General features: G+C 43.9%; 1 protein-coding gene across 2 annotated transcripts in view; it reads left to right on the forward strand.

Moving 5' to 3' along the window:
• LOC139327830 (rho GTPase-activating protein 6-like) overlaps nucleotides 1-25,697 on the forward strand; it is a 67,929-nt gene extending 42,232 nt beyond the window's left edge. For both annotated transcript variants that reach the window (XM_070957833.1, XM_070957834.1), the window contains exons 2-14: nucleotides 10,233-10,392; nucleotides 13,781-13,852; nucleotides 16,413-16,561; nucleotides 16,698-16,826; nucleotides 16,926-17,121; nucleotides 17,236-17,291; nucleotides 18,784-18,934; nucleotides 19,059-19,207; nucleotides 20,607-20,786; nucleotides 21,748-21,839; nucleotides 21,934-22,184; nucleotides 22,387-22,470; nucleotides 22,885-25,697. In XM_070957833.1, coding sequence (XP_070813934.1) covers nucleotides 10,233-10,392; nucleotides 13,781-13,852; nucleotides 16,413-16,561; nucleotides 16,698-16,826; nucleotides 16,926-17,121; nucleotides 17,236-17,291; nucleotides 18,784-18,934; nucleotides 19,059-19,207; nucleotides 20,607-20,786; nucleotides 21,748-21,839; nucleotides 21,934-22,184; nucleotides 22,387-22,470; nucleotides 22,885-23,477 — 2,262 coding nt within the window. In that variant the 3' untranslated portion in view covers nucleotides 23,478-25,697. The remainder of the gene's footprint in view (nucleotides 1-10,232; nucleotides 10,393-13,780; nucleotides 13,853-16,412; nucleotides 16,562-16,697; nucleotides 16,827-16,925; nucleotides 17,122-17,235; nucleotides 17,292-18,783; nucleotides 18,935-19,058; nucleotides 19,208-20,606; nucleotides 20,787-21,747; nucleotides 21,840-21,933; nucleotides 22,185-22,386; nucleotides 22,471-22,884) is intronic.
• The last annotated feature ends 307 nt before the right edge of the window (nucleotides 25,698-26,004 follow it).

Genomic DNA, 26,004 nt, shown 5'->3' on the forward strand with positions numbered 1-26,004 from the left:
GTAGCTGTCATGTGTCTGTCTGGACGACAGGAAGTAGGACAAAGTTGTCTCAGTCTCTGCTATGGTTGATGTGTGACTTATGTATACGGGTGTGTGTCGCTGACATATTTTGTGTCTAGGAGGTGTGTGTGCTCATTGTTGATATGAGGAGGAAGCTTAAGGAACCATGGCAGCAATTGCAAGTATCTTGGTATGCTGGATTTTGCTTTTCACACTTGTGGCGAATAAGAGGAGGCGAGCCGAGGCCGCGTAAGTCGCATTCCCCTTTACATCTGAGGCCCGATGCGTCACGGTTTTTGGGCACAGATGCCAATCCTAATCTCCGAATCTATCTATTTAACATTCCAGGATTGATGGAGTGGCACAGCATTTCTCAGGGAGTTGTTCCTGTGAAGCCTGCGTATGTGTGTGTGTGTGTTGTGTGTGTGTGTGATCCAGTTCTCACGGTGCTGACATAGGAGAGTGCACAGACTGCAAAATGTTTGATGGGAAAGTAATGCCCACGGGGCTACTTACACAACCATTCTGAATGATTGACAGATAAAGTGCACTCATGCACACACACATGCACACACACAATGCATTTTGTATTGCATGCCAATCTGTGTTAATAAATACACTCAATTCAACTATTCTATTCCGTAACTGTATCCTGATTCATATCCAGCTCAGTCCCCACTGCATGAATTGGTTGATTCATTGCGAACAGATGAAAACTCTGCAGCTATTTTCACATAAATGCAGACGTTTGTGGTATTAACTCGGGGAAAAGGCGACATGAATGAGAAATAAGTGATTGAGCAAACCCATCACAAGGTCACAAACTGTGATTCAACGGTGTGAATTTAGCTCTCAATGAGGAAGTTGGAGCTGAACACTTTTTTTACGGCAAGCCTATGAGATATAGCTGAAGCTAGAGCTGAAATGATTCTTGATTTCTCAATAAACTGAAGCAAACCATCCCCAAAATTCACCTTTTCCAGCTTCTCCAATGTGGATATTTCCTGCTTTCTTTGTGCTCTATGATAAATTTGGACTGTTGGTTTGACAAATGAAGCGATTTCAATCTTTTTCACCATTTCACCAGATTAATTCATGTTGAAAATAATGATGATTGTGAATTATTGGAGATTATTTTGTCACAGATTTGATCTATTTTTGTTCCATTTAGCCTTGCTTTCTTTAAATCTACATTAGAAAACGTTAGAAAACTACTCTGTACTAAGGGCCCTGAGAACTTCTGTGATTGTTTATGATTTGGTAACATTTACTGTTTGCATCCGGCATGCAGCAACCACACCTAAGGACAACAGACATAGTTGGGAAGTCAGTGGAGTAAGGGTGGGGCAGCTTGAGTCTCTACATCCAGTCAATTCTGGAATTTGATATTGCATGAGAAAAATGAACGCATGATCCACAGTCATTACATCACTACATAATGAGTTTCAGGCATTTCTGGGGGGATGTTGTTTCCTGATTGACTGAAGTTGGTGCCAAGAAGCCTGAAGCCTGCAATTTGTTAAAGTAAAATCAGTTTTTGATTGATGAAAACGACGAATAAACCCCATCTGTCACCATCATCACGGCAAACAAACACCCAGGCACTTTTCCTCCGCTGCACAGTTAAGTGTCTGTTGACCACAATCATGCTCACCTCTGGTGGCTGAAAGACTGCAACTGTCATCTGCTGAGTTCTGTTTGGCAGTGGTGAGGCTACTGCTGAGTTGTGACCTTAATTTGGATTTCAAATCACTCCATAGCACACTCAGAGGCCTGGAGGAACTCACATAAACACACACACAAACACATGCAGGTCAAGGACTAAGTGTGCAGACCGTCTCAGTCTCCACTGTTGCCATCAGTCAGGCCACCATCAGCTTGTGTCAGTACAAGTGGGGTAAGAAGCGCATTTTTCCCCCTGACCTATGCACAACACCTTCCAATCTGCACACAACAATCACAAAAAGAGATCTGCTCTCCATATGAGATTTGTAATGATTAACCAGCTTCATTAGCTCAGCCGGATAGTCTGGTCAGAGAGAGCGGAGAATTTACTGACTTGCTTACAGCTGAATAGGGCTTGATAGGTCTTGGTTTGTGCGTGTGTGCAACAAAAAGAAAAGATGAAATGCCAGAGTGGGTAATAGATATGGATGCTGAAGTGGGGGGACACAAGGCATTGGTTGTATTTGTTTTTTTAGTGTTGTCTTGCCTGTGGACCTTCCCAAGCAATTTGAAGGTTTCCCAACATGCCCCTCAAGCAAAGCAATGGCTTGCAGGCAAAGCAGGGGTGAGGGGCAATTGCTAATGTTCATGCAGCTCTGCTAAAGGCCTAAAGACGAATTTCCCTATGACGATTGGTAAAGCATAAATTCACTTCTTGGCCAGAATTGGGGAAGATGTTGGTGGCCTGTGCACAGACTTCAAATGTCTAAAGTTTGTTCTTCAGCACTAATACACACAGACAAAACACTGGAGGTTATGGTGCATAAAGTTAAGTGTTGCAAACAGGAGCATAATGTCTGACATATACCCAGTCGTCCAATGACAGCTTACCCTGAATTAGCCTCACAGATTTTTGGATGTAATTTGTGTTTGGCTTGCCATTCACAAATTACCACACACACACAACCCACACATTACCTCAGCGTCTCTTTCTACTATCAACTGTGGTGCTGATATAATACCTAAGTTTCTTTGCTTGTGCCGCTTGTGTAACCATTATGCAAGATTCTTAGTCTTCAAGGTTGGGCCTCATTATTGCTGCAGTCCCTTCATATTAATCTGTCTTTAAAATGTTTGAAGTTCGCCCGAGGCCTTAGATGTGCCTGCCAATGATTGGGGGTAATATTTGGAGCACACACTCGCAGTTGCTCATTCTTGCGACTGAGCCAGGGAGGCCTCATTAAATGCAAAGGCAGACGAAAAACAATATGCAGTCAAAGCTGATACCCACTTGTTGGTGCCTTTGTGGTAATTCTGAAATCCTGGAGCGAGCAGATGTCATTTCCTGCAACAGCAGCCAAAAGCATCTGATTTTTGCAGGTGAATTTACATCACTGTACCGACAAGAATGACAAACACACGACAAAATACTTCCATAAAGTCCATATAAAGCTATAAAATTCAGCAAGTACTCATAAACAGGATGCATTGTTGGAGTAAGTTGCGTAACTGTTCAGTGACTCAAGAGCATCAAGTGTAGAAGTCAACACAAAAGCTGTTTTGACAGTTGAGCTCTGCCAAGTTTTGCATTTTGGTTCCTTTCAGAAAATAAAATAAATCATCACCACAATATGCTGAAGTGAACACCAGAAAAAACGTCTCAGACGAAAACAGCGGACAGATTTCCCTCCTCTGTATAACATGCTGGAAAGGACAGAGCTGGCTCAAAGTTGTGTCCTCGACTCTCAATTTTATTACAGTACACTTTGCCATCAAGTGCCACGGCTTGAAGACCGCAACTGATCCCAAACCAGTGTTTATTTCTTAGTTAAATTTAACACAAATGTGGAAAAGAGGCTTGTTGAAAGCTGAACTCTGTGCACATTCTGCATCGAATTTGAATCACGAGCCCAGATCGCAATGTTCTGCCTTCAGATGTCCACAGCCTTGATATTTTTAAGTGCCAATGGTATGAAAGAGGAGAAAAAACAGCAAATCTTCACATTTGAGAAGCTGGAAGCAACAAATGTTTGACATTTTTACTTTTTAAATTATTATAGCTGTTATCACAGTCTACTATTTTTATATTAAACAATTAATCAATATACAAACTCATTGTTTTTAGCACTAACTAACGTAAACCACTTTTGTAATAGCAGAATATATTATATTGACACAGCCAGGTTTGTCTGAATCACAAGAGTCATTTTCTTTGCGTTGGAATGGATGGTATGATAATTGCATTTACAACCATTTTCTTCACTCCATCTGCACGACCTGCCACACTGGAGGTTGTTAACCTCACATTTTACGACCAATGATAAGCCTGATGCCAGTGAATTACTTTGGAAGTGGGTTATGTAACTCATGTGTGGATAACAGGGATCCATAATTTGGTGGTTATTTTCTCCTCGGGCGGTGTCAGGGACAACCCAAAACAGGTGGAGAAGCCAATTAATCGTTAGTGTGTGACACATACAAGTACAAACATGCGCGCGCACACACGCACACACCAACAGCACTGGCTGACAAGCGAGGGTGGCCAGTAATTACAAGCAGATGTGAACCTTGAGGAGGTTTCAGGTCAGTAAAGGCAATCTATTACATGCATGCATGAAGCCAACCTGTAAAAGACAAAAAAGGGGGGAGAAAAGAAGTGTTGAAAAATCCTTGTACATTCCTCTGGATCAGTGTTGTGGCACAGAAACTCTGCTCAAGGGTCATTTAAAGCCAGCTGCAACACAAAGGGGGGAAGAAAGCAAACCAGAAGTACAACATGAGGAATTTTGGAATGTTCCCTCAGTGTCTTTATTCTCCATAAGTGATCTCTTCCTGGGCCTCCGATACCTTCCCGCAACATCACTGCACATTCCCATTGTTGATTGTAGTTTACACAAAGCCAGCCAACATGATTTTGTCATTAGAGATGTGTGTGTGTATGCAAGCATAAAGAACACAATTGGAAGAAACTGAAATTGTATAGCTTGTTGTCAAGTTGTAGATGCAGTTTTACAGGAAATAAAAACGTAAGTTACATATTGCATGCATCGCAGTGAACCACACAGGAAATAAAAGGTAATAAAAATTGTTAAGTACTGTATAACTTGTCAGGCCCTCTTGGTAAACAAGACAAAGAGTTTACAACCATGCTAGTGGCTCTGTGAGGCTGTAGGCACAGTGGAGCTTTGTGCTAAATGCTAACGTGTTCACGATGCCAAGTTCAGCAGATACTGTATAATGTACACAATGTTCACAATCTGAGTTTAGGGTGTTAGCATGCTAATTTAGCTACTTAGCATGAGACACAAAGCTTCATTTGAGGCTGAATGTTATTAGTTTTGCAGGTATTTCATAAACCCAAATATCAGAGAGTTTGGAGTTTTGAGCCCAAGACAGGGCTCAAATTAAAGTTAAGGAATTCATCATGTGCGTCACGTCAATACAATCCATCCATCCCACAGTGGATGAGGCATTTCACTCAGAGCCACAAAGTTCAACCTCGTGCTAGCAGTAGAGGAAGAGTCAAAAGTCATTAGGATTCATCCTCTGGGGACTATGAAACTTTGCACACAGTTTTCTGGCAACCCATCAAGTAGATGTTGAAATATTTCAATGGAACAGCGCAAACTTTGACTGTTTGGCACTAAATGAAACATCAGCAGATCACCAGAGTCATTAGGATTAACCATCTGGGGACCATGCATGTCTGCACAGACCAACAAAGCCACAACTTTCTTACAGGTCAAAAGTCATCGCAGTCTTGGAGGATTTTCACCCTGTTTGTTGCTGAAGCCAGGGGATTAACAGATTTTTTTCACAAAAAGAGGATTTACTTCGCTGTCTCTATTTACTGTTGTAAAAAGAATATTCCTAGCAGCACTCGAAGCGTGTGTGTGTGTATATTTCTTGGAGGAGTGGGGATTGCTTTGGCTCTCTCCTCCCTGTCACACACACACACATACACACATACTGTACAGTCACATTCGTATGACCAAATCTGGAACAGTAATAACAGTTTTGTCAATGCGTTGCCATGTTGCTCCAGGTCAATAACAGTCACACTCATGTCTGTCCAATATATGGGATATTGAGTGTGAAAGGGGTAGCTGTGCTGTTTATTATTGGCTTCAGCATCGAATGGTGCTGTCAATAGCCATCAAGGACTATTTTCTGTTGTGCACATGTACATGTTATGAGATGCTAGTAACAATGATAGTTGTTTTGTAAGAGCACACATGCAAAGTTGTTGATTGCTTTTCTCATCGATATAAAGCATGAAGAGGCTGTCCAACTGCCTGGGTGTGTGTGTTCCAGGTGCGTTACCATAGTAATATTTGTCTGACTTCACAGCCCTTTTGATTTTCTGCGTATGCGTTGCCACGGAAACTGACATATTCTTTTTTTCCCCGGTGGCTTTTTGCGCCATTCGTCCCTTTGTGTGAAACAGAACAGAAACCACATGCTGCACTGCACTGTACGTCAAAATTGCATTCATCATCTGACTGCGTGGTGCCAGTCCACTCAGCAAAGTCATTAATCTTTCCGGGGTAACATCTGTCACACAGCAACAGCAGCACAACAAAGAATGAATCCCATGCTTCACAGAAGCTGTGCACAAAGGCCTTACATAACATTTTATCTACATCACATGCACTGGTAAAATGCACTGGTAACACTTCGATTTCAAGCTTTCAGAAGCATTTGATAAATGGTTTAAGACACTATTTGTATTTGTCAAGGACTATAACTCCTTATGATGGATAACACAGTAGAACACGTTAGCATATTAGAAAGTTTGCAGGTATGATTGTGAACAACATTCTATGGCGTACCTCTACTTACAATTATATTATAATGTGCTATATTTCTATTTATTAAACGTTGTTATGGTGCTTATAGTAAAGCGTTCCTCATGCACATCTCACCAAGCTGTTTGGCATTGATGAACTGCGCTCTTAAATCACTCTTTGCATTATTTTACCATGTGTCCAATCCTTTTCTTTCCTTCTTACTTGCAACGCCCATCGGCCTCTTTTACTGGATTATTCCTGCCAGTGCAAAATTGGATTAAGTGTAGCAAACTAGCAGAAAATATCATTTGTTAAACTTGGGATCATCTGATTAGATCTGTGCAGCCATTCCAGCAAACATCATCTGTGGGGGGTTTGGTAAAACGGAAAACAGATGATGGCAGTTGTGGAAAGACTTAGCAACCGGGTATATTTTGGAGACAAACATTAAGAGTTAAAGGGTTGTAGCGGTTGCTGTATGGCACATTTGTCTCTATACAGGCTATGCAAACAGTGTTGCATCTCACTAAGCAGCCACGTCACTCCGAGATCCACGATGTTGTGTGTATGTTCTGAAGGCATGCAGTGTTACGATGCACAGCGGCATGTATGACCAGTAAATGAATTTGGTCCACTAGCGTGTGATCCCTTTAACTTGAATGGACGTGACTATAATATGGGTTATGATGTCATGTGTGCTAATTGTCTCCACTGATGCAGCCAAACAAATAAACATTTGCTCTGCCATCGTAGCTGACCATCCTCAGAGTAAGAAAATGAGCTCTTGATTTGATGATTGTGACTGAATGTGAGATTTCTAACTGGGGAGGATTAAAAAACCCCCACAAATCTCGACTCTGAAAGATGTAATCGTGAACTCAGAATGACTTTTGACCGTGGCAGTCGGCTCCTGTGCTTGCATGTGCTACTGTTAAGGCCAGGCTTGGATATCTGACGAGGTAAACTTGGCAGCTGCTTCTAAATGCTTGAAGGCCAAAATGGATCCCAAAGCGGCGTTTCTTTGCTCCATTAAGTGGAGTGCTGATGTGGAGAAGGGGGTTATTTAAAGCCGAAATCTGTAACTTTCAACACATTCAATATCTGTAGCAAGCAAAGTGGACGCTCAGGTCACAGCCTTGGTATTTATTTTCCTTGGATCAAGGGTTTAAGTAACCTATGGGAAGGGCTGATGGCAGTTTCTTTTTTAGACTCAAGAAATTTGATGGCTTAACTACTTTTTAGGTTAAAAAAAGGGTCTGTGTTTGTGTGCAAATGCTTCAAAAGAAAATGTAAGTGCATTTTTAATATAATGTAAAGTGTAAATGAACAGTTAATGTGACTCAGCAAATACATTGAGGATATGCAGCAGCTACCAAAATACTGTTATGGCAAAAACTACTAAATTGACATGAGCTCCAGCTCTGGTTTTCACAGAATTGATCATACATCGTTCAGTCAGAGAGGTACAGGCCATTATCCGCAGTACTTAGACTGTATTGTGGAGCATGTAGACCAGTCCAACCACGATAAATGTGCAAACATATATCTAACTGCAGATGACAAAAAAACTTACAGTCTAAGACCTTCTTCTAAAATGAACATTTAACCAAGAAATATATCAGAGGGATAACACGGTGGTTGCAGATGTGGTGTGTCTTTTTTGACCCCTTCAATAAGACAAATCATGCATAAAACATCATTTAACAAGAATCTATCGAAAGTGGAACCGCGCTGGTCGGCCTCAGAGCGCCTCGGTTTGTGAAGTTGAACGCTTGGCGTCACGCAGGCTTTCAGCTCATTGTTGCCAGAGTCCAGCAGTGACACCAGGATTTAGTCAGCCCCCTTCGCTCTTCTGTCAGCATTCCACAGGTTGCATAGGCTGACACTTAAGAAGCGAAGCTCATCCATCCCTTTCAGAAACCCTGCTGGGCCGAGCCAGCTCGAGCGAGGAGAGGCCTCTTATTTAACTTTTCCAACTGTTTGTCTTTTCTTTTGCATTGTGTGTGTGTGTGTGTGGGGTATGTACAGCCGTGTGCATGTGTGCACCCCCTCAAGCTGTGTGTGAGGTCAAGCGGGAGGGAAAAGGGTTTCCTCAGCCAGCGATAAGGAATGGTACACACTGGTGTGCACACACATAAAAAAAACACACACACGTAACAGCTGCGCTGGATAAAATGCTCTATTAAAGCGGGGCAGGGTGCGACCTCTTCTGCGCTGGGCTCGTTTCACACACACATGCACACACACTCAGGTGGCTCTCCAGGTTGCCCCTGTCTACATCTTGTTTTCCTCCCCCGGCTGAGTGACGGCTCTGTTGCTTCACTGCACTAAGTGGGGTCAAATAACAAGAGAGCTGACAGCGGGAGGAGCGACTTCGAGAAAATGTTGTTGATAGAGGCCCGATCGTGAAATGCAAAGAGGCTCTTGACGGAAGGTCTCACTTTTCCAGAAGACTTGAAGAGGACACTTTCAAGGGGCGACAATCGTGGCATTTAATTTTCTCAAGATATAAGCTGTGATGTGAAACAGCTCTCTTCTCGCAGTAGAACAAAAATCAAGAGCATGTAAACACAGACACATTAGAGCACACTTGTAAGCCCCCTGTCTGGATGAGGCATTAGATAAATTGCTGCAGCGTCTCTTCCCCCTTCCCCTCTTTCTTAACCTCTCCCTCATCCTGACCTCTTCTCTCAGTAGACACAGAGGAATGCATGACCCGAGATTCAGATGACTCGAATGTTCTTCGAAGCCAAAGCGGTCTCTTGCGATTCAATTCCACCTCGATCGCCGATGGAGCCGAAGTTGCGTGTGCAGAGAACACACGTTGAACACATTGCATATCCATTAGTGCAAGGCCACTTCATGTCCCCACTTGCTCCTTTGACAGAGACTTTTTTCCAAGGCACATACTGTCTCTGTGTTTATCTGTCTGCATACGCTACTTCAATTTTATCCATTCAGTTTGGCTTCTGCGGTAAAAGTAACATCCTGCACATGTTTTCAGAATTTCTTCTTTGTTCTGTACTTTTTAGGAGTTCAATTCTTGGTTGTACTACATTTGATCTAATATTATGCTCATGCTTATCATCAGTAACAATCACTAAAAAAAGGACTATTGCTTTTGTATTGATCAAACAATGCAGAGGCCAGAGTCCAGGGAACCTCAATGTGACATTGAGGATAAAGAAACTGGTCGCCCTGATGGAGACCTGTAAGGGTGAAACTGATCTGCACTTTCAAACCTTTTTGTGTGAATAATGAAAGGCTGTTGATACCTTTTTTTCGTTGCTCTGCTTGTGAATGTTTGCTTTTCTTTCCAGGAGTCAGTTTGTCACGATTTGCATATAACATGATGCCCACATGGTATCAAAATGTGCGGGAAAATGTCAGTTGTCTGCTTGTCCAATGGCAATGTGGAAAGACATCATTTGGCCAAAACCCTGAAAAGATGAAGTTAAAGTACCTTTCCAGATGTGGACAGACTGTTTTGGTGCTTGAAATAGGTTTAACAATGCCAAAAAAATGTCATCTTAATATTACTCTATGACCTTAAAAGGTGATAATATGTAAGTAATGTGTTTTCAGTTTGTATCTGCTGCCCCCAAGTGGCCAAAAAAGAGAAAGGGCAGCTTCAACCTTCTATTAATATAGATTAGGGAACACAAGGTAGATATCAATTCTAAACCAAACTAACCATTTACAGGTTGCCCTGGATAATTGCCCTGGATGTCTTTTTTAACAGTCATGATTCTTTGTGTCAATTTTTGTCTGCCACAGGGTGATTTCACCTGGAGCAGCCTGTCGGGGCGGAGCGTACGTCTGACGCCAGTGGCCATCCAGAGCCTCTCGGAGCTGGAGAGGGCCAGGCTGCAGGAAGTGGCCTACACCCGTTTACACCAGGACTACGACCTGGGATGTCAGATAACCGTGCCAAAAGGTGGGAACATGTGTGCGGTCTTTACACACATCGCATACCTGAGTTAAATGGTGTTACATACGTTTTTACACGTTGGGTGAGATTTACTGCTTCAGCGACATTTATATGACTGTTAACTGTGATTGCAAAGGCAACTCATCTGATATCCCGAACCCAGGTTTGCTGTGTAAGCTTGTGCAGCCACATTCGAGTGTCCTATAAAGTAAAGCCAACGGCTACATCCTCTCCTCATCCCTCAAGTGTATTTTAGGGAAGTTCATGTACGGTCTATGTTTGGGGAAGTTGTGACAACACATGAATTTAGATGTAAACCATACTTCTCACTGGAGTCGGGTGCTTCCTGTTTGACGGCGTATCTGTTGAACCCCCTCCTCTTAAGACACGCGACTCCCTTTCCGCTGCAGCTGAGGCTGAGTTCAGCCACCCCACTCGTCACCATGCAGACTCTACAAGGAGGCTAAACAACTGTATTTTGGTCTTGTAAACCCAAACCATTAAGTGAATACGGGTTTGGAAAATGACAAAATTCAACAAATTAGTCCAGATATAGCAGAAATGGGCTGAGCACTGCACTGAAAATGGTAGACTTGGCGGTTTGCTTGCCCGTGGGCCCACCCATGCTAAAAATGTCTCCATGCATCACAGTTTATACATAGAAAAGACAAATATACATAATCTCACTCCATTTAAGGCAAACAAGTGGGCAAGATCAAATCGGTAGCCTTCACAAATCTGTTATCAAATTGAATACTAATACTGCAAACATATATATATATATATATATTAAGGAAATTGGTTTCATACAACTCAGGCCTTGTTTTTGTAGTGCTGCAGGGCATGATATTAGCAGTCAGACTATCAGCCAGCACTCCAATGATTTAGTACTGGATGAGTAGTATTGGAAGAAGCAGAGGGTGAATTGTGATGTCATCAGCTCCAAAATTAAAATCTTAAGCCAAAACAGACTATAAAAAGTTCCCTCCAGATCCACAGAAGACACAGGGTGAGTATTCTTGCCCATGGAGTTCATAAACATAAAAGGTCAACCGGACTCATTTAGAAGAGACAACAAGACAGAACTGTAAAAGAGACCCTAATGGTAAAATTATCACGTTGACCGCTTTCCTGGTTCAACTTTGATCTGCCATTCTTGTGTTATATGTGTGTGCCCACAGTTTGCCTGTGCAAACATTTTGGGTGTGCTCACTTCAAATAACGTCCCTATATCAGTGATTCTCAACCTTTTGGTCCACAAAACAAACAAACGTCTATTGGATTGGATTTGAAAACAATTTTGTTTGGCAGAAATAGACTTTTCCTACATTCCTGTCCTGTTAATCATCCCAGATCTGTCTTTTGGCCCTTTGGGACCCCCCCAAGGGTTCAAAAGAAACCCTCATCAGATGGGTTGTAAACAAGCCAACCATCGAGCCAGAACATGTTTCTCGCACCACCAGACTTCGTTATAGTGCTCTGGCTGTCCAGACCTCAGCAATTACTTATGTTCAGTTCAGTGTCATCATAATCGATAGAAATGATTGTCAGAACTGCAAAAAACTGTTCCTGGAAAGGTCAGCCTGTGTTCACACAGATGCACATTGGGATTCACACTGCATTGTATTAGAGTGGTATAGTGAAGCTAGTGGATTATCCAGGGCCTTGCATTCCAGCTGAAGGTTAAACCTCTCCCCACCATGATTTAATACGTACTGTCTGTGTTGCTTATGAATTCCAGAGCCCCTAAAGGCCGCCATGTGCTTGCTAGGGAAATATTTCAGCTCACTGTGTAAGAGTGTGTGTGTTTGCTATTTCAGCACCGCTAATGTGGGCTTTAAAGCCCTGCTGTTTCTCATATTTATCTGAGCACCGGGGTTCATGTTTCTGGTGTTTCTTCAATATCGAAAAAGCAGATTAAAGAGAGATGGAACGGAGAGCGACAAAGGGAGATGGGATGAGGGTGTGATGAGACAGAGCAGGAGCAGAGGTTCATCCGACGGTTTCCCAACTGGTTGAGGGCTGGACTGGGGGAGGACTGGAGGTTCGGGGGATTTCCGTTCGGCTTTTGGAGCCATCTGTCAAAAATCCAAACCATTTCCTATCTCTGCTTCTCCACTCTCTCTCTTTCTCTCTCTCTCTCCTTGCCCTCACTCTCCATCATAACATCTGCTTTCTTTCTCCCACGCCACACCTCCTCCTCACTGTTTCCCACCTATTTTTCTTCCCATTTACCTGAAGGTTTCACTTCTTGTCCTTGCTTGGGGTCTTAAAAGGACAAGTTTCTCATATGTCATCACGCCGGTAATAAGTTGATAATCAAAGAACAGCAACAAAAGTTGAACTTGTTCCGATTTGTCAGAGATGGATGGACACGTATTGAAACTGAAGCTGCTCCCTGACGTAACAGGCTAACGCTACCATCAAGCGTGCTTTGGGAGCTGGATGAAATTTCCTTAGCTCCGTGAGTGACTCATCGGGCCCAGCAGAAGGGAACATCTGGGGGTTCAAACTGAGGCTGCTCAACCAGCAGATTAAGGAAAAGACTCCCCGAATGGGGCCAAATCTCAAGCGATCTGATGTGTAAAAGATCAGCGTGACCGAGTGATAGCGTAGAAAGTTGCTGAGGTTTCAAAAACTGACATCCCGGCCCACAAGACGCTGAGGCTGCGTGTGGCACGATTTCCAGATTTTCCTGATCATTAATCAGCAAATTCAGGAGTCATTCATCATGTTGACAGCTGACAAAATGGGTTTCCTCCTCTCAGAGCACCCCAGTCCAAAACTTGGACCTGAAGCAGTCACGTACACGCCCACAGACATCTTTTCTTCAATACAATTGATGTGATTGACTTTGCTGCATTTTTGGCTGTCGTCGTACGTTTGTCTATTCGCTCTATGCGCCAGTCTCGCAGTGGATGCTTATGCTAATTCTTTTCATACTAAGCCCTGCATACTGACAGGGGATTTCTGCATGTTTCAGTCATCTGTAATTAATCAGGGCAATGCTAAAATGTTAAAATCCAAAAGAGATTTTTCATGCCAAACCTGGCCGAGAAAGCCTGGATGTTCTAGTGCACTGCAGAAAAAAATTTCCCAATACCCAAACTAAAAAAAAAAAAATCCATAGCACATATTAGGCAGTGTAGATAAACAACAGAAGCAATGTAACATGCTTTGACAGATATTTTTTCTGATGACTAATACCATGGCTGACCCTGTGTGATGTTTCAGCGAAATGGATTTGAGTTCATGGGCAGCTTTCCTGCTGTGGTTAATTTATGTCCGCATTCCTGACATAAGCGTATTAGATATAATCAGCGAGATAAGATACCGCAGATACGGAGACCATTCGCTTCAGATGATTTATTTTCTTGTTTTTTTTCCGGCGCAGATGGACAGAAGAGGAAAAAGTCGCTGAGGAGGAAGTTGGACTCTCTAGCAAAAGAGAAGAGTAAAGACAAAGGTATGTCGGGTTCTTTGAGCACTCCGGTTCTCAGGGTTTTCGCTTTGTCGCGACTCTCCTGCCAATGAGACGGAGGGCCAGGCTGCGGTCCCCGCCCCTCGGGCAGGTGAACGGCGAGGTTACAAAAGCACAGTTTCTGTTTACTGGCCTTTGACAGTTTATATTTAGCTTAAGTGAAGGGAGTCCTTGTAAGGGGACTGGCTCTGAGAAGCAGCCACTCTGCTGCGTGAAGCAAAGCATATTTGGCAGAAAGAGAAAAGGATCTCAGTCAAAGGAGCTCAGTTGCAGAGAGAGGCCGCAGATAAACTGTGTTGGGCTTTTCTTGTCAAATTTGTCGGAGTGTGGGTGCTGATCCCAGGTCTCGTTTATGATAAATATGCATGGGAATGTTAAAAATACACACACCAGTGCTGGATTTTGCTCAGTCTGCAGTGTTCTCAAGTCACTGACTAATGTGGCACAAATGACTAAGCAATGGTAATTGGGTTTAGGGGGATTTAGCAACTGCGCTCTTGTGAGAAAAGCAGAACTTACAAGTCTGATGATGAGAACTTTATCATTCAAACTATCAGTGATTTGCACATGTGGACCGTTCCGCATAGGTTAGACGGGGTCTCAAGCAATTGGGCTAAGCTGTGCGCTCATGTGACTCCAGTAAGAACCGGAAACAGCTGCCAGGAGTTTTATATTGGAATGATGATGAGGCTTCCACAGTATGTCACAGCTGTTTTCTCTGAAAATAGTGTACGTGCTTTGGCGAGTCAGAACCTGATCAATGGCAACTGTGTACAATGGCAAGTCATATCAGACCTCCAGATGATTATCATGAGCCAATAAAGAATCAATGTTATTCCCAGAGTGACATTAATTTTAGAACAAATACTTAGATTTCTTAAGATCTACGTCAGGGCAGAGCTTAGAGTCGAGGTGTAGGTGAGTTTTCCCTCCACGACACGCCTGGCTCTACCCCTCCGGAGCAGATGGTCTAATCAGCCAAATGGATTCTAAGTCGAATTTTCTCCCGGGGTCCTTGAATAGCGGCACTGCTCTTCAATATGAGGCAGGCTCAGCCTTTTCTCTGCAAGAGAGGACAAGTCTTTGATGCAGCCACAGCACTCTGAGCTGTTGCGACCAAACCTGAGTCAAACTATTTGCAAATAAGGTTTAATAGCTGTTATAATCTGCTTTGAGTACCTTCTGGGTGACATTTAACCTCAGATAGCATCAAGCAAGCTGTCAGTCAAAGCAATGAACTATTAATTGCTCTCTCGCTTTTTGGCACGTTCGCTGTATTTCCCTGTGTGGTAAACTCTGCCCATCTGGCACTTTGTGCACATTAAAACGAATGTTTCATGTTATTTATAACTTTCCTGAGGCTGTGAGAGACTCTCTGAAACATCCAGCTTATATAAACACACTGCATGGTCATGAATAGAACAAGTAAAAAACGGGCTGAAAACCAAGACTGCTGTTCCTACGGCGTGGAAAATATAGATTCCTGAAAATCTGACATGGCTTGATAAATGTGGTCGGGCCGCGGATGTGCTGTGAAGTCTTGTGCATCACGTTGCCAAAGCACCGTACGTTATACGATCCAGACTGTGTACGTGTGTGTGTGTATGCATGTTACATAAGCCCTGTAACGCTGTGAGGCTGCAGAGTAAATCCGTTGTGTCACAGTGTTAGTGGTCATGTTGTTCATGAACCACAGCCCTCCACTTGTGGTTGTGGAATGCATTTTGCTTTCTCTCCCTCTGTTTTTCTTTGCCTCCTTCCCACACACACACACACACACACACACACACACACACACACACAAACACACACACATCTACTGAACAGCTGGACTGTTTTTTCTCAGCTGTTGGCTCAGGCTTTGGGAGTCTGTATAGTGGAATATATAGCCTGTGGTGGTTCAGTATGACATCATTTCTCTCTGAAATGAACCCTGAGCATCGTGAAAAAATCAATGCTACGGCTTACTTCACAATATTTTTGTACAAACTTTTGCTCAGCCTCTTGCAACTTCTTGCCAAAGCAAACTCCATTCCGCCTTTTGTCATACTTTTTTAGGACACTTGACTGAAAATGGAACAAAGGATTTAGAGCTAGCAAGACAACGTGCTAGCTGTTAGAAACACATGTGTCAGTGCTGAGCGGCATCTAAAAATGACCTACATGACATTGCTTGTGGGTGAGAGTCATCAAAGTTGTGTTATTATGGTCAAAGGCACTGGAATTAGTGGTCTGTCAGAGCCAGATCTTTGCCAACTTTCTCCCTGTGATGTCTTATTTTGGAAAACAGATGGAGCGCCGCAGTGGAGAGTTTCAATTGACATAGTAAACGTGTTGCGAGGCTTTTATGGCATGTAAAAGGCGAGCTCCAACAGAAGTAATCAAGAGTTTCATTGGAGACGTGTTTGATGTTCCTGATGAAAGAGTCTGTTTTTGGAAGTTGCTAATAAAGGTTTTATTTTTTTTTCTTCCTTTCGCAGTTAACTTTGTGCTTTTGCTCATTATTCATCCAGATTTTCCTGCCTTGATCTCTTTTTTTTTCCAGAATGCGTACCCCAGGCCTTCAGCATACCGCTCTCCCAGGTCATCGCGAATGACAGGACGCACAGGCAGCGTCAGGACAGCTATCGTCAGGACCATCCACAGCGCGAGGAACACAAGGACTCCTCCGATCTTGTCTCGTCCATTTTACAGGTTTATCAATTTTTCAACTGTGCGCCTCTCCCCGGGTTCAGAGAATTGCTTTTATTTGCTTTTGCAATATAAACAGTCTCATTTGCACTGTATGAAGGAAAAGCCAAATCAAACTCGTGGATCATCTCTCCTGCAGTTCGCCACCAAGCGGCCGTCCAATAAGGAGTTATCCAGCAGTAACTCCTCTTTGAGCTCCACATCGGAGACGGCAAATGAGTCGACGTCACCCAACACGCCCGAGGCGGCACCGCGAGCGCGCAGGAGGGTGAGCAAATGGCATAATTGATCCCAGTCTGTGCTGCAGACCGGGGACCAGATGTTAGTGTTTTACTCAGTCTGAATGAAGTGCATGATTAACCTCCAGGGAGGCATGTCAGTGGACTCCATCACAGACCTGGACGACAACCAGTCCCGCCTGCTCGAGGCCCTGCAGCTCTCTCTGCCGGCCGAGACGCCGAGCAAGAAGGAGAAGCACCGGGACAAAAGGCTGAGCCTCAACCCCATCTACCGTCAGGTGCCCCGGGTGGTCGACAGCTGCTGCCAGCACATCGAGAAATACGGTGAGCAGCTCAGTTCTCAATGTCGCCAACATGTGTTTGCCCATTCTTTCATGCATCCTCTGTTAGCACAATGACAGGTGCTCAACAGCTCTTCTCTTCCCCTTCTTCACTCAGGTTTACAGACTGTGGGGATCTTTAGGGTGGGAAGCTCCAAGAAGAGAGTCAGGCAGGTGAGTGGCCTTCAGTGTTTCAATGACGCCTAATGCGACGCCAGTCGCCTCCTGTGCTCTGCATCGAAGCATCATCTCATCTCGTGCCCACAGATAAGACACGCAGCAACAAATCAAAGGCTAATTTTGCGAAATGCTGTTCACATGTTCTTTTCCATCTCCCCTGAGCGTCTACAGCAACAAACAAAACCTCCTGGCTTAGAATAGACGGCGTGATAACCAACACAGTGCACCAAAGATTCGAGAGCCATGTACATGTACAAAGACAGCACAGCTGGTCCTGATGCTGTTGTTGAGCAAATGTATTCTTCCCAGCTCAGTACACAACAGCGTGAAGTTATTCTGCTCACTCCTACACCTTTCATTATCCACGACCTTTGACTCCAGTGGATACACAGCAAAAGAATGCATAAATCAGGGGTAAGCTTCTTGGGTCAATTGGTGTGGGCAGCATTTAGTTAGTCACACAGCCAACTATTTTTCAGGCCGTCATCGACTGTAGGAACTCAATATATCATTAGATGAGCTGCGCAAGGAATGATTCTGTTTCTTAGGTGACGTTCACTTTAGAGAAATTAATCAGAGCAGCATTTTGCGAAGTCAGGCCTTTTAAGACAGGTGGCATTTCATCAATTTTCAGTTAAGCTGGTGTTACGGTTAAGAAATATTTGTGTGATGAAATGAATGAAATAACATTATTGGAGCAAGCATCGTGGAGTTCATATAGCCTGCTGCAGAAAGACAGTTTTTGCTCTTTCCCTTTTTTTCCCATTTGAACTTCTCAGCTGTCACTAACTCTGCATTCACGAAGTGTTATTCTGGCTCAGAAAGGCAGCGTTCGGATGAATCATCAGATAAATTTGACACTTCTGCTCACTCACACTCACGTCAGTTTAAGACAGTTAATGGGCTCTATTCTGCCTGTAAAACACAGTTACGTCTCCAGACTGTGTCACGATGTTGGAACTTGAAAAATACAATTATCAAACCGTAATGGGTTAATTGTGACTGAAAGGACTACTCTACCCCTGTGCATGTTTAGAACACCTCCTTTTTATTATAAACCCACTCTATCAAATGGTTTGTATTCGCACATCTGTGTATTATGTGTGACAAGTGTAAATATCCATTTTGCATTCTCTGCTGGTCTGTGTTGATACAATCCAATGTCAACATTTATGCATTTGCCCTTATTTGTAATGTGAGAACTGAGGTGTGAACATGCTGCGCAGATGACCGCTGTGTACCCATTATCATGGCCGACAATGGACTGTGCAATTCTCTGGAAGTCATTCCAGGGTCAGATGGTAGAGATTAAGATGCATACTGGTAAAACTAGTTTGGAGTCCACATCACATGGAGGACCAACAGGAAGTGAGTGTGTGTGCTGTGTAGAATACAGTGTCCATTGTTATGTGCGGAGGATGCTTCTGAACCCCCCTCTTCCTCTCTTTCTCCTTTGCTGTCTCTTTTGGTTTTGTCCCTCCTTCAGCTACGTGAGGAGTTTGACCGCGGCGTTGAGGTCCTGCTGGATGAGGAGCACAGCATTCATGACGTGGCTGCTTTGCTGAAGGAGTTCCTCAGGGACATGCCTGACCCTCTTCTCACCAAGGAGCTCTACACGGCCTTCATCAACACCACATGTAGGCTTGATCTTCCCTTTTTTTCCATCTTCCACCCATCTGCCTGACCACGATCCTCACTTCTTCTGTTTCTTCCTTCATTGTTTCTTGTTTTTCACCCAATCCATCTTAACCTATGTTGCAGTGCTGGATCCAGATGAGCAGCAGAATGTCACTCAGCTACTGGTCTATCTGCTCCCAGCATGCAACAGTGATACTCTCCACCGTCTCCTGGAGTTTCTTTCCACCGTGACCGATCACGCCCATGACCGGCAGGACAAAGACGGGCAGGAGGTGAGCGCCAGTTTTTATTAACAGGAAAAGTCCCGCATCAAATCCATGAATAGCAACATGTAGCAAAAACTGAAAACATGACCAAAAAACATCCAAAACACCCAGATGCAGTTGTTTTTAGTCACGTGCAAACACTAGCATTTTGTTTCCCTTGTTTTTTCCACCTCATTGGGTGGAAATTACCAAAGATGTGATAGGAATCAGTTTGTGTGGGTGGTGAGTAAACACATTTTTCCGTGCCTGTCAGGCATGAAACGGCACGAGCGGTCCATTTTGGGCAGTGTGACTGCACATGTCAAAAAAGTTGCATGGAATCTATGACGGCTTCAGAGGGAGCTGCGCCAAAATCCGATAAATTGCCTCAAGTGATGTCACTTGAGTCAGTGTTGAAGAAGTTTGAAAATAGGTTAGATGTAAAGGGCATGAAGTTTGAAAGCAGGAGGCCTGCTGCTGCTACAGGCCGGTCCTCGTCTCTGCTTGAGGTGAGCAACAGAAGCTGCTACGAGCATAGCACATGATCGTAGACATGAGGGGGAGGGTGGAATACAGGAAGTGACATCATGATTGGTGATCAGGACGCTGCGTGATATAAATGATCTCCTCTGTTCTTTACCAGTCCCACAGTTGCTTCAGCCTTTAATTCGCAGACCATGGACTATGAAAAAAGATTGTTTTAGTGTCTCTGAATGTGTGTGATATCACCACTTTGTGCAGGGGAGTGTTTGCTGTGTGAGAGAGAAGCAGAGAGTGTGTTTTGGCATGTTTGCGTGCAGGCGGAAGCGTGTTTTGTTGTCTTTGTGAGTATGCATGAGAATGGACTCAGAACTGGGAACATTTTTTCCCTTCACGACTCCACGGCTCCAGTATCTGCATCGTGACAGGAAGTCAGAGCATTTCACTCTCGGCCGAGAGCAACACATCAGTACTTTTGGCCGCTTGTGGCTCCCATCTCTCCTTTGGGAGTGGGAAGGGAGGAAACTGGGAAAGAAGCAGAAAATTTATGCCTTAAAAGTCATCCAAGTTCTGAAGGGCTTGGAACTTAAGATGCTAATTGTGTCACAGGATGTCCACCGTCACCCAACCGTAGTAGAAACAGATTCAGCTGTCCTACGCTCCAACACTCCAAGTGTTAACAAACCCCATGTGACAAAGTGACAGAAACAGAGAGGGAGTGTGTGACAAGCAACACAGAATGTTGGAGGGCGAGGGGAGAAAATCAACATGAAAGGATGGAAATGGGACCTGGAGGAGAGAGGGGAGAGAAGAAGAGTCAGGACTGTAAGGACTGTTTAGCTGCAGCATAACACTGATGTCTCTATAGGACTTTTTCTCAATAGAAATTTTGTACAGACACTCATAGTCCCCACATGATGAATCCTGCTTGTTCCTCCGAATGCAGATCACAGGGAACAAGATGACGTCTTTGAACCTGGCCACCATCTTTGGCCCCAACCTCCTCCACAAGCAGAAGAGCTCAGACAAGGAGTTCAGCGTCCAGAGCTCGGCCAGGGCCGAGGAGAGCACGGCCGTCATCGCCGTGCTGCAGAGGATGATCGCCAGCTACCAAACCCTCTTCATGGTCAGTCATTCAGCATGTGTGTTTTTCAGTTTCTCCCTCGTTTCCGCCTCTCGTTCTTCCGCTCCTCCGCTAAGCACACAGCGCACAGGCTCGCGTTCGCTCATGCACACTTTCCCTCTCACATTCTTGCGTAGGCTTTAAGTAAGACAATCCCTCCAGGCTTAGCGGACAATGGTTGTGCCTTAGTTCCTTTCAAACAGAGGAAAGTGTGAACAAACAGACAGATGAATGTGTTATACCTGGATTCTTGTGAGTCGATAAAATAAGAAACTCAAATCTTGCCAGTTAGCTGACAATAACATCAAGGACTTTTCATTGAGCTACTTGAACTTGTTCTTTCCAAAATAAAAGCAGAAAAAACTCAGGCATGAAATCCTTCATGTGGTGTCAGAAGAGGTCAGGATTTTGCACGGATTACCGCCTCATCAGTTACTTTTGTTCCTTTCTGTTCTCTGGGCTTCACAAACAGTGCAGACAGGCAGTTCGGGTCATTTCGGGTCCAAAACCTTCAACCGTAATGTTTTGTAATCTGCCACTGCCGTTCCACTGAGGCTTACATTCCAACAGTAAGCCAATGAAGAGCTATTAATCGCACATAGTGAATTGGTACTGACTCACTCGGTCTTAGTGAGTAAAAACAGATTTGTAGGGAGCTCAGGTTCTGTGAATGACATCTGAAAGTTGTTTCGCAACCTGCTTAAATCTGCATCTGGCAACTTTCGAAGTGTTCGAGGGTGAGAATCATTTGTGAACAGGGAGCGTTTGGGCAGCATTATAGTCCACATCTTTGATGAGCATAAGATTCAGGTGATTACCTGAAGATCAGAGTTCGAATTGCACTTGAAGTAAAGGTGAAAAGGTAAATAAGACGTTCAACGCTCTCATTATTTCCTCCTGTTTTCATCGAAAAAATAAAGTTTTTGTTGATTTCATTCAAATCTTTTTGCATAATGTTGTTCAGGTGCCTCCTGATCTGCAAAATGAGGTTTTGATGAGTCTATTGGAGACTGATCCAGATGTGGTGGACTATCTCCTGAGAAGAAAGGCATCACAGTGAGTGACACACGTAAACGTGAGGCGTTCACATGCACACTCTCTGCCTGCCATTCCCCGTCATCCTTAATTTTTTGCCTGCAATCAACCACAGGAGCCCCGACCTGTTGCAGACAGAGGAGCCCTTCACCCTGAGCGAGCGCCGGTCCTCCAGCGACTCCAACAAGGCCTCCAGCGGCGAGCTGTCCCCTTATGACAACAACTCCCCGGTCCTGAGCGAGAGGAGAGGAGAACCAGGGAGCCCGGGCAGCGAGCAGCTCTTCCGTGTCCCAGAGCAGTACAGTCTGGTGGGGCAGGTGGCCGGCTGGAGCAGAGAGCCTGGAGGTGACACCTGGGGTACTAAAGGTGGATTTAGGACTTTCAGTGATACTTTGAGCTTAAAATCAGATAATGAAAGGCCAGTTTTGGCATTTGATTTTGGTGCATTTAAAAGTTTTTTGCTTGGGACACAGAAGAAATATGATGTCTGTTCATACTCTTATGTGCTTTTTGTTTACTGTGTAGCTGAGTGTGGAGAGAAATTTGACCTCTCTTTTCCTTCCTCCAGACGCCATATCAGAGGAGCATGCCAGCATTTGGGGGACGTGGCACACGACTCTGAAACCAATACTCAAGGACCAACCGTACACAGGTAAACAATCCAGCATGTCTGCAGATTGTGTTCCTAGTGGATAATGAGCCAGAGCCCCAAGCGCTTGACATGGTGCTGGTCATTAGCTATGAGGGAGGAACAGAAACCTGAGGGACCAGCGCTGAGCACCAAGAAAATCACTGCAGTTTCTGTGATCAGAAACTACAGTCTGGCTGGTTTTATGAATTTTTAGTCATCTAATTCGCAGCTAAATTATCCATGTGAGTGCATTCAACTCATTAAATAGCTCAGATAAATCTGAGGAGGGTGCAGTTTGATTTACTTTGCACACAAAAACAGAACAATTTTGTTTTTTGTTCATTTTTTCGCACATTTTTAATGTCAAATACCTACTTGTGTTGTATGTGTCCCTTGTTATTCATTAAACTATAATTAATCTGACTCTGTTTCTAGGTTCCCATGGCAACATGTCAGAGGGAAGCTCGCGCAGCTCACAGGAAGGTCTCGACGGATTTCATGGCGATGGCAGGCAGCCGGCAACGCTACAACGGACTCAGGCGGTGCCTGGCGTCGCCGAGTGCAGGCCCCATCCCCCGGTCACCAGGGTGTGTACCAGCCCCCATGTGGATGCGGGACAACCACGCCTGCAGCTCAGCGTCAACCCCTCTGTGAAGTCACACCTCAACAGCACGCACGGTCCACATCGGGCAGGTGGGCACGGACTCAGCCCGACCTCCAGACCTCAAGGCGGGACCAACACGGGCGACGGTGGCCCTGCTATGCTCAACGACGGCCACTGCCCTCCCCCTTATAACGCCCACCATCGACTGGCTGGTTCTCAAAGTTCGCCTCAGCTCACAACGGCTCAGCGGCCCCCTCTGCAGCACGGGAGGCTGAGTACGGCACAGAGTAACTCGGCCTCAACGACAGAGGCCCAGATGGTGCCGCACAGCCCGGAGTGGCAGGACTGGCAGAGGGACCGGTGGCAGATCTGGCAGCTGCTGTCCTCGGACAATGCTGACGCACTGCCTGAAACACTGGTGTGATTTCAGACCACGAACTCCAGCTTAATCTCTGTAGAGAGTCTGCTCTGCTCACCAACCAATGGCAAGATCAGACCCCTCTAATGACAATCAACCCTTATCTCTACCTTCCTGGTTTCTCCCAGCCTGCCTTTCATCCACATCCTTTGTCTGAACCTTTTGTGCTTCTCCTGCATCTTTAGCGCCATCGGCGTTGTTGTTTACGTGCGCAGCTGCTGCCTTATACAGACTTTTACATCCAAGAGCCACTAGAATCGTTTAGTAAGGATGTTGCTTCTGTTTCTGGCCCATATGTTTTGTCCATTAAAAGATGTCCACAAGAAATACCTCAAAAAAACGATAATTTCACAACTCTTCAGAATGTTATCATGTCTAATTTTCTATTCAGAATGAGTTCAGTCCTCATATCTCAATGGATAATAGGAAAACGTTTGTTTCTTTCGTTTGCTATATTTTCATTTCATCCTTTTACTTTATTTTTTTCATCTTTTTCAGCATACAGACACTAAGACGTACGTATTAGGAATTGCTGCTAAATGTAGAATTTGTGTGTGCGTAGTGGTCATGTCGTGCGGCCACATCTGTCTGAAAAGATCAAACGTTGAATCACTTTTCAGAGGCAAATTATGTTCCGCTGTATATATACAAACTTTTGACAACCATTTGTATGTAAATTGACATGTAAAATATATAATTTGCCAGTCTACTAAAAGTCAGGCCTTTAACTGGCAGTCTAAATGTTGGTGTTTTTCAGACTGCTGTTTTTGTCTTTAATACTGAATGTAATGTACTTACGGCAACATGCTTAGACCTAATTATAAAGCACTCAGCTGTAAGTTTGCTTATATATGCTCTTGCCACCTGCTGCCCTGCAGGAACAATGTGCCAAAGTCTCCTTTTTACTTCGAGATATTTATCGTGCAGTTCTGTTCATTTTATCCGGTTGTTCACTTCTCCTGACGGCACCGCAGCTTAAGAGTGAGGGGGCTCATTTTAAGACATGATTTCATCATCAGGATGGTGTGAGGAGCATATTTCCACCCACCTACAATAATTGAATCATGATGCACAAGCTTAAAAAATGAAGAAAGGTGAAGCTGTAATAGCCCATGTAATACATGTTGAAAATAGTTTTGAAAATGGCTTCGTTTTCCATGTGCAACGTTCAAGTTCAGTGTAAATCCTGGTACGAATTTCCACTAAAAGTATGCAGCGAGTGAAGATCATAACCACCTCTGCAATCTCTGGCCGCGGCCCATAACAATACAGTATATCAACAGGAACACATTCACCTGTGACTCTTTGACTATTCCATTTTAATATGCCTCTCAAGCTCGGCTGAATAATGCATCTGCATGCAGACTCAAAGGCTGTCTTGATTCATTTTTCTAGGAATCATTAAAACTCACAAGAATTGAACGAGTCTACAGTGCTCCAAACTGAGGTGCTGGAAACAAAGACAGTTTGCTTGTACTTTATTTGCAAATCCAGCCACAGCCAACTGGTCCAAAATGTCACTGTCAAGTGGGTATTTGCTGGCAAATATTTCACATTTTCTCAAGTTATGGTTTAATACCTGCTCCTCTGAAGAGACCTGAGACACACTATGTACAAGTTACGTCTTCTTTTTCTCTCTTTCTTGACTTTGAGAAGTCAATGGAAGAGTCTCACATGTGCAAGAAGCGGAAGGCTTCTTGCCTGGTGATAAGGGTGATGGCGCCATCTATTGTCAGACCACGTGCATCAGCATGGTGCTGCTTCCGACAGTTCAGTTTCCTCAGATGCGTCTGTGCTCAGCTTAGAGTCAACTCGCTTGCGATTATAAGCACCTTTTGTGAAAATCTGCGTGAGGAAATAAACGTGCCATAGGTGTTGCTATTTTAAGCTGTCTGCTCAATGTTCATATGTTATTATTATTTTTTTTTTTTTACTTTTTTCTGTTGAGTGTTGTAATATATAAATACAATATAACAGTTTTTATTCAAGGGGGAAAAAAGAAAAAAAAAAAAACATAGAATAATCTTAATGGTCATAGCTTTGTCTCCCCAAACCAACATCATGTTTGTCTTATTGACTTCACGAGAAACTTAGCGTCATGGTGTTTATTGTTGATATTTTTGGTGGGGTTTACTGGGTCCAAGTTGTAATGGAATGTCTGGTAATTTCTTTTGTACTGCGTGTCATCATCAATATGCTACAATGGAATTAAATATGATAAAGTTTACACCTGTCAGTTGATGTCTTTATAATGCATCATTGCACATTTAACATAGTATGTCAGTCAAAACACACCACAGTATATTATTATTGTACGGCATGTAATATATGTCATAATATGGCATAATACAGTAAGGTTTTTGTCATGTGCGGTATATGCACAAATACATGATGTTATAGTAGCTCTACAATTTGCCAAATTAGATTACATTATAGTATTTTGTTGGTATGCATGACGTATACAAGTCACCCCCGAGTTCAAACGCTTTGTGGACTCTTAAGCGCTCGCTGTGCAGCTCATGTCTACAGACCT

This window comes from Chaetodon trifascialis, chromosome 24 (assembly GCF_039877785.1).
Source record: "Chaetodon trifascialis isolate fChaTrf1 chromosome 24, fChaTrf1.hap1, whole genome shotgun sequence".
NCBI classification, from domain to species: Eukaryota; Metazoa; Chordata; class Actinopteri; order Chaetodontiformes; family Chaetodontidae; genus Chaetodon; species Chaetodon trifascialis.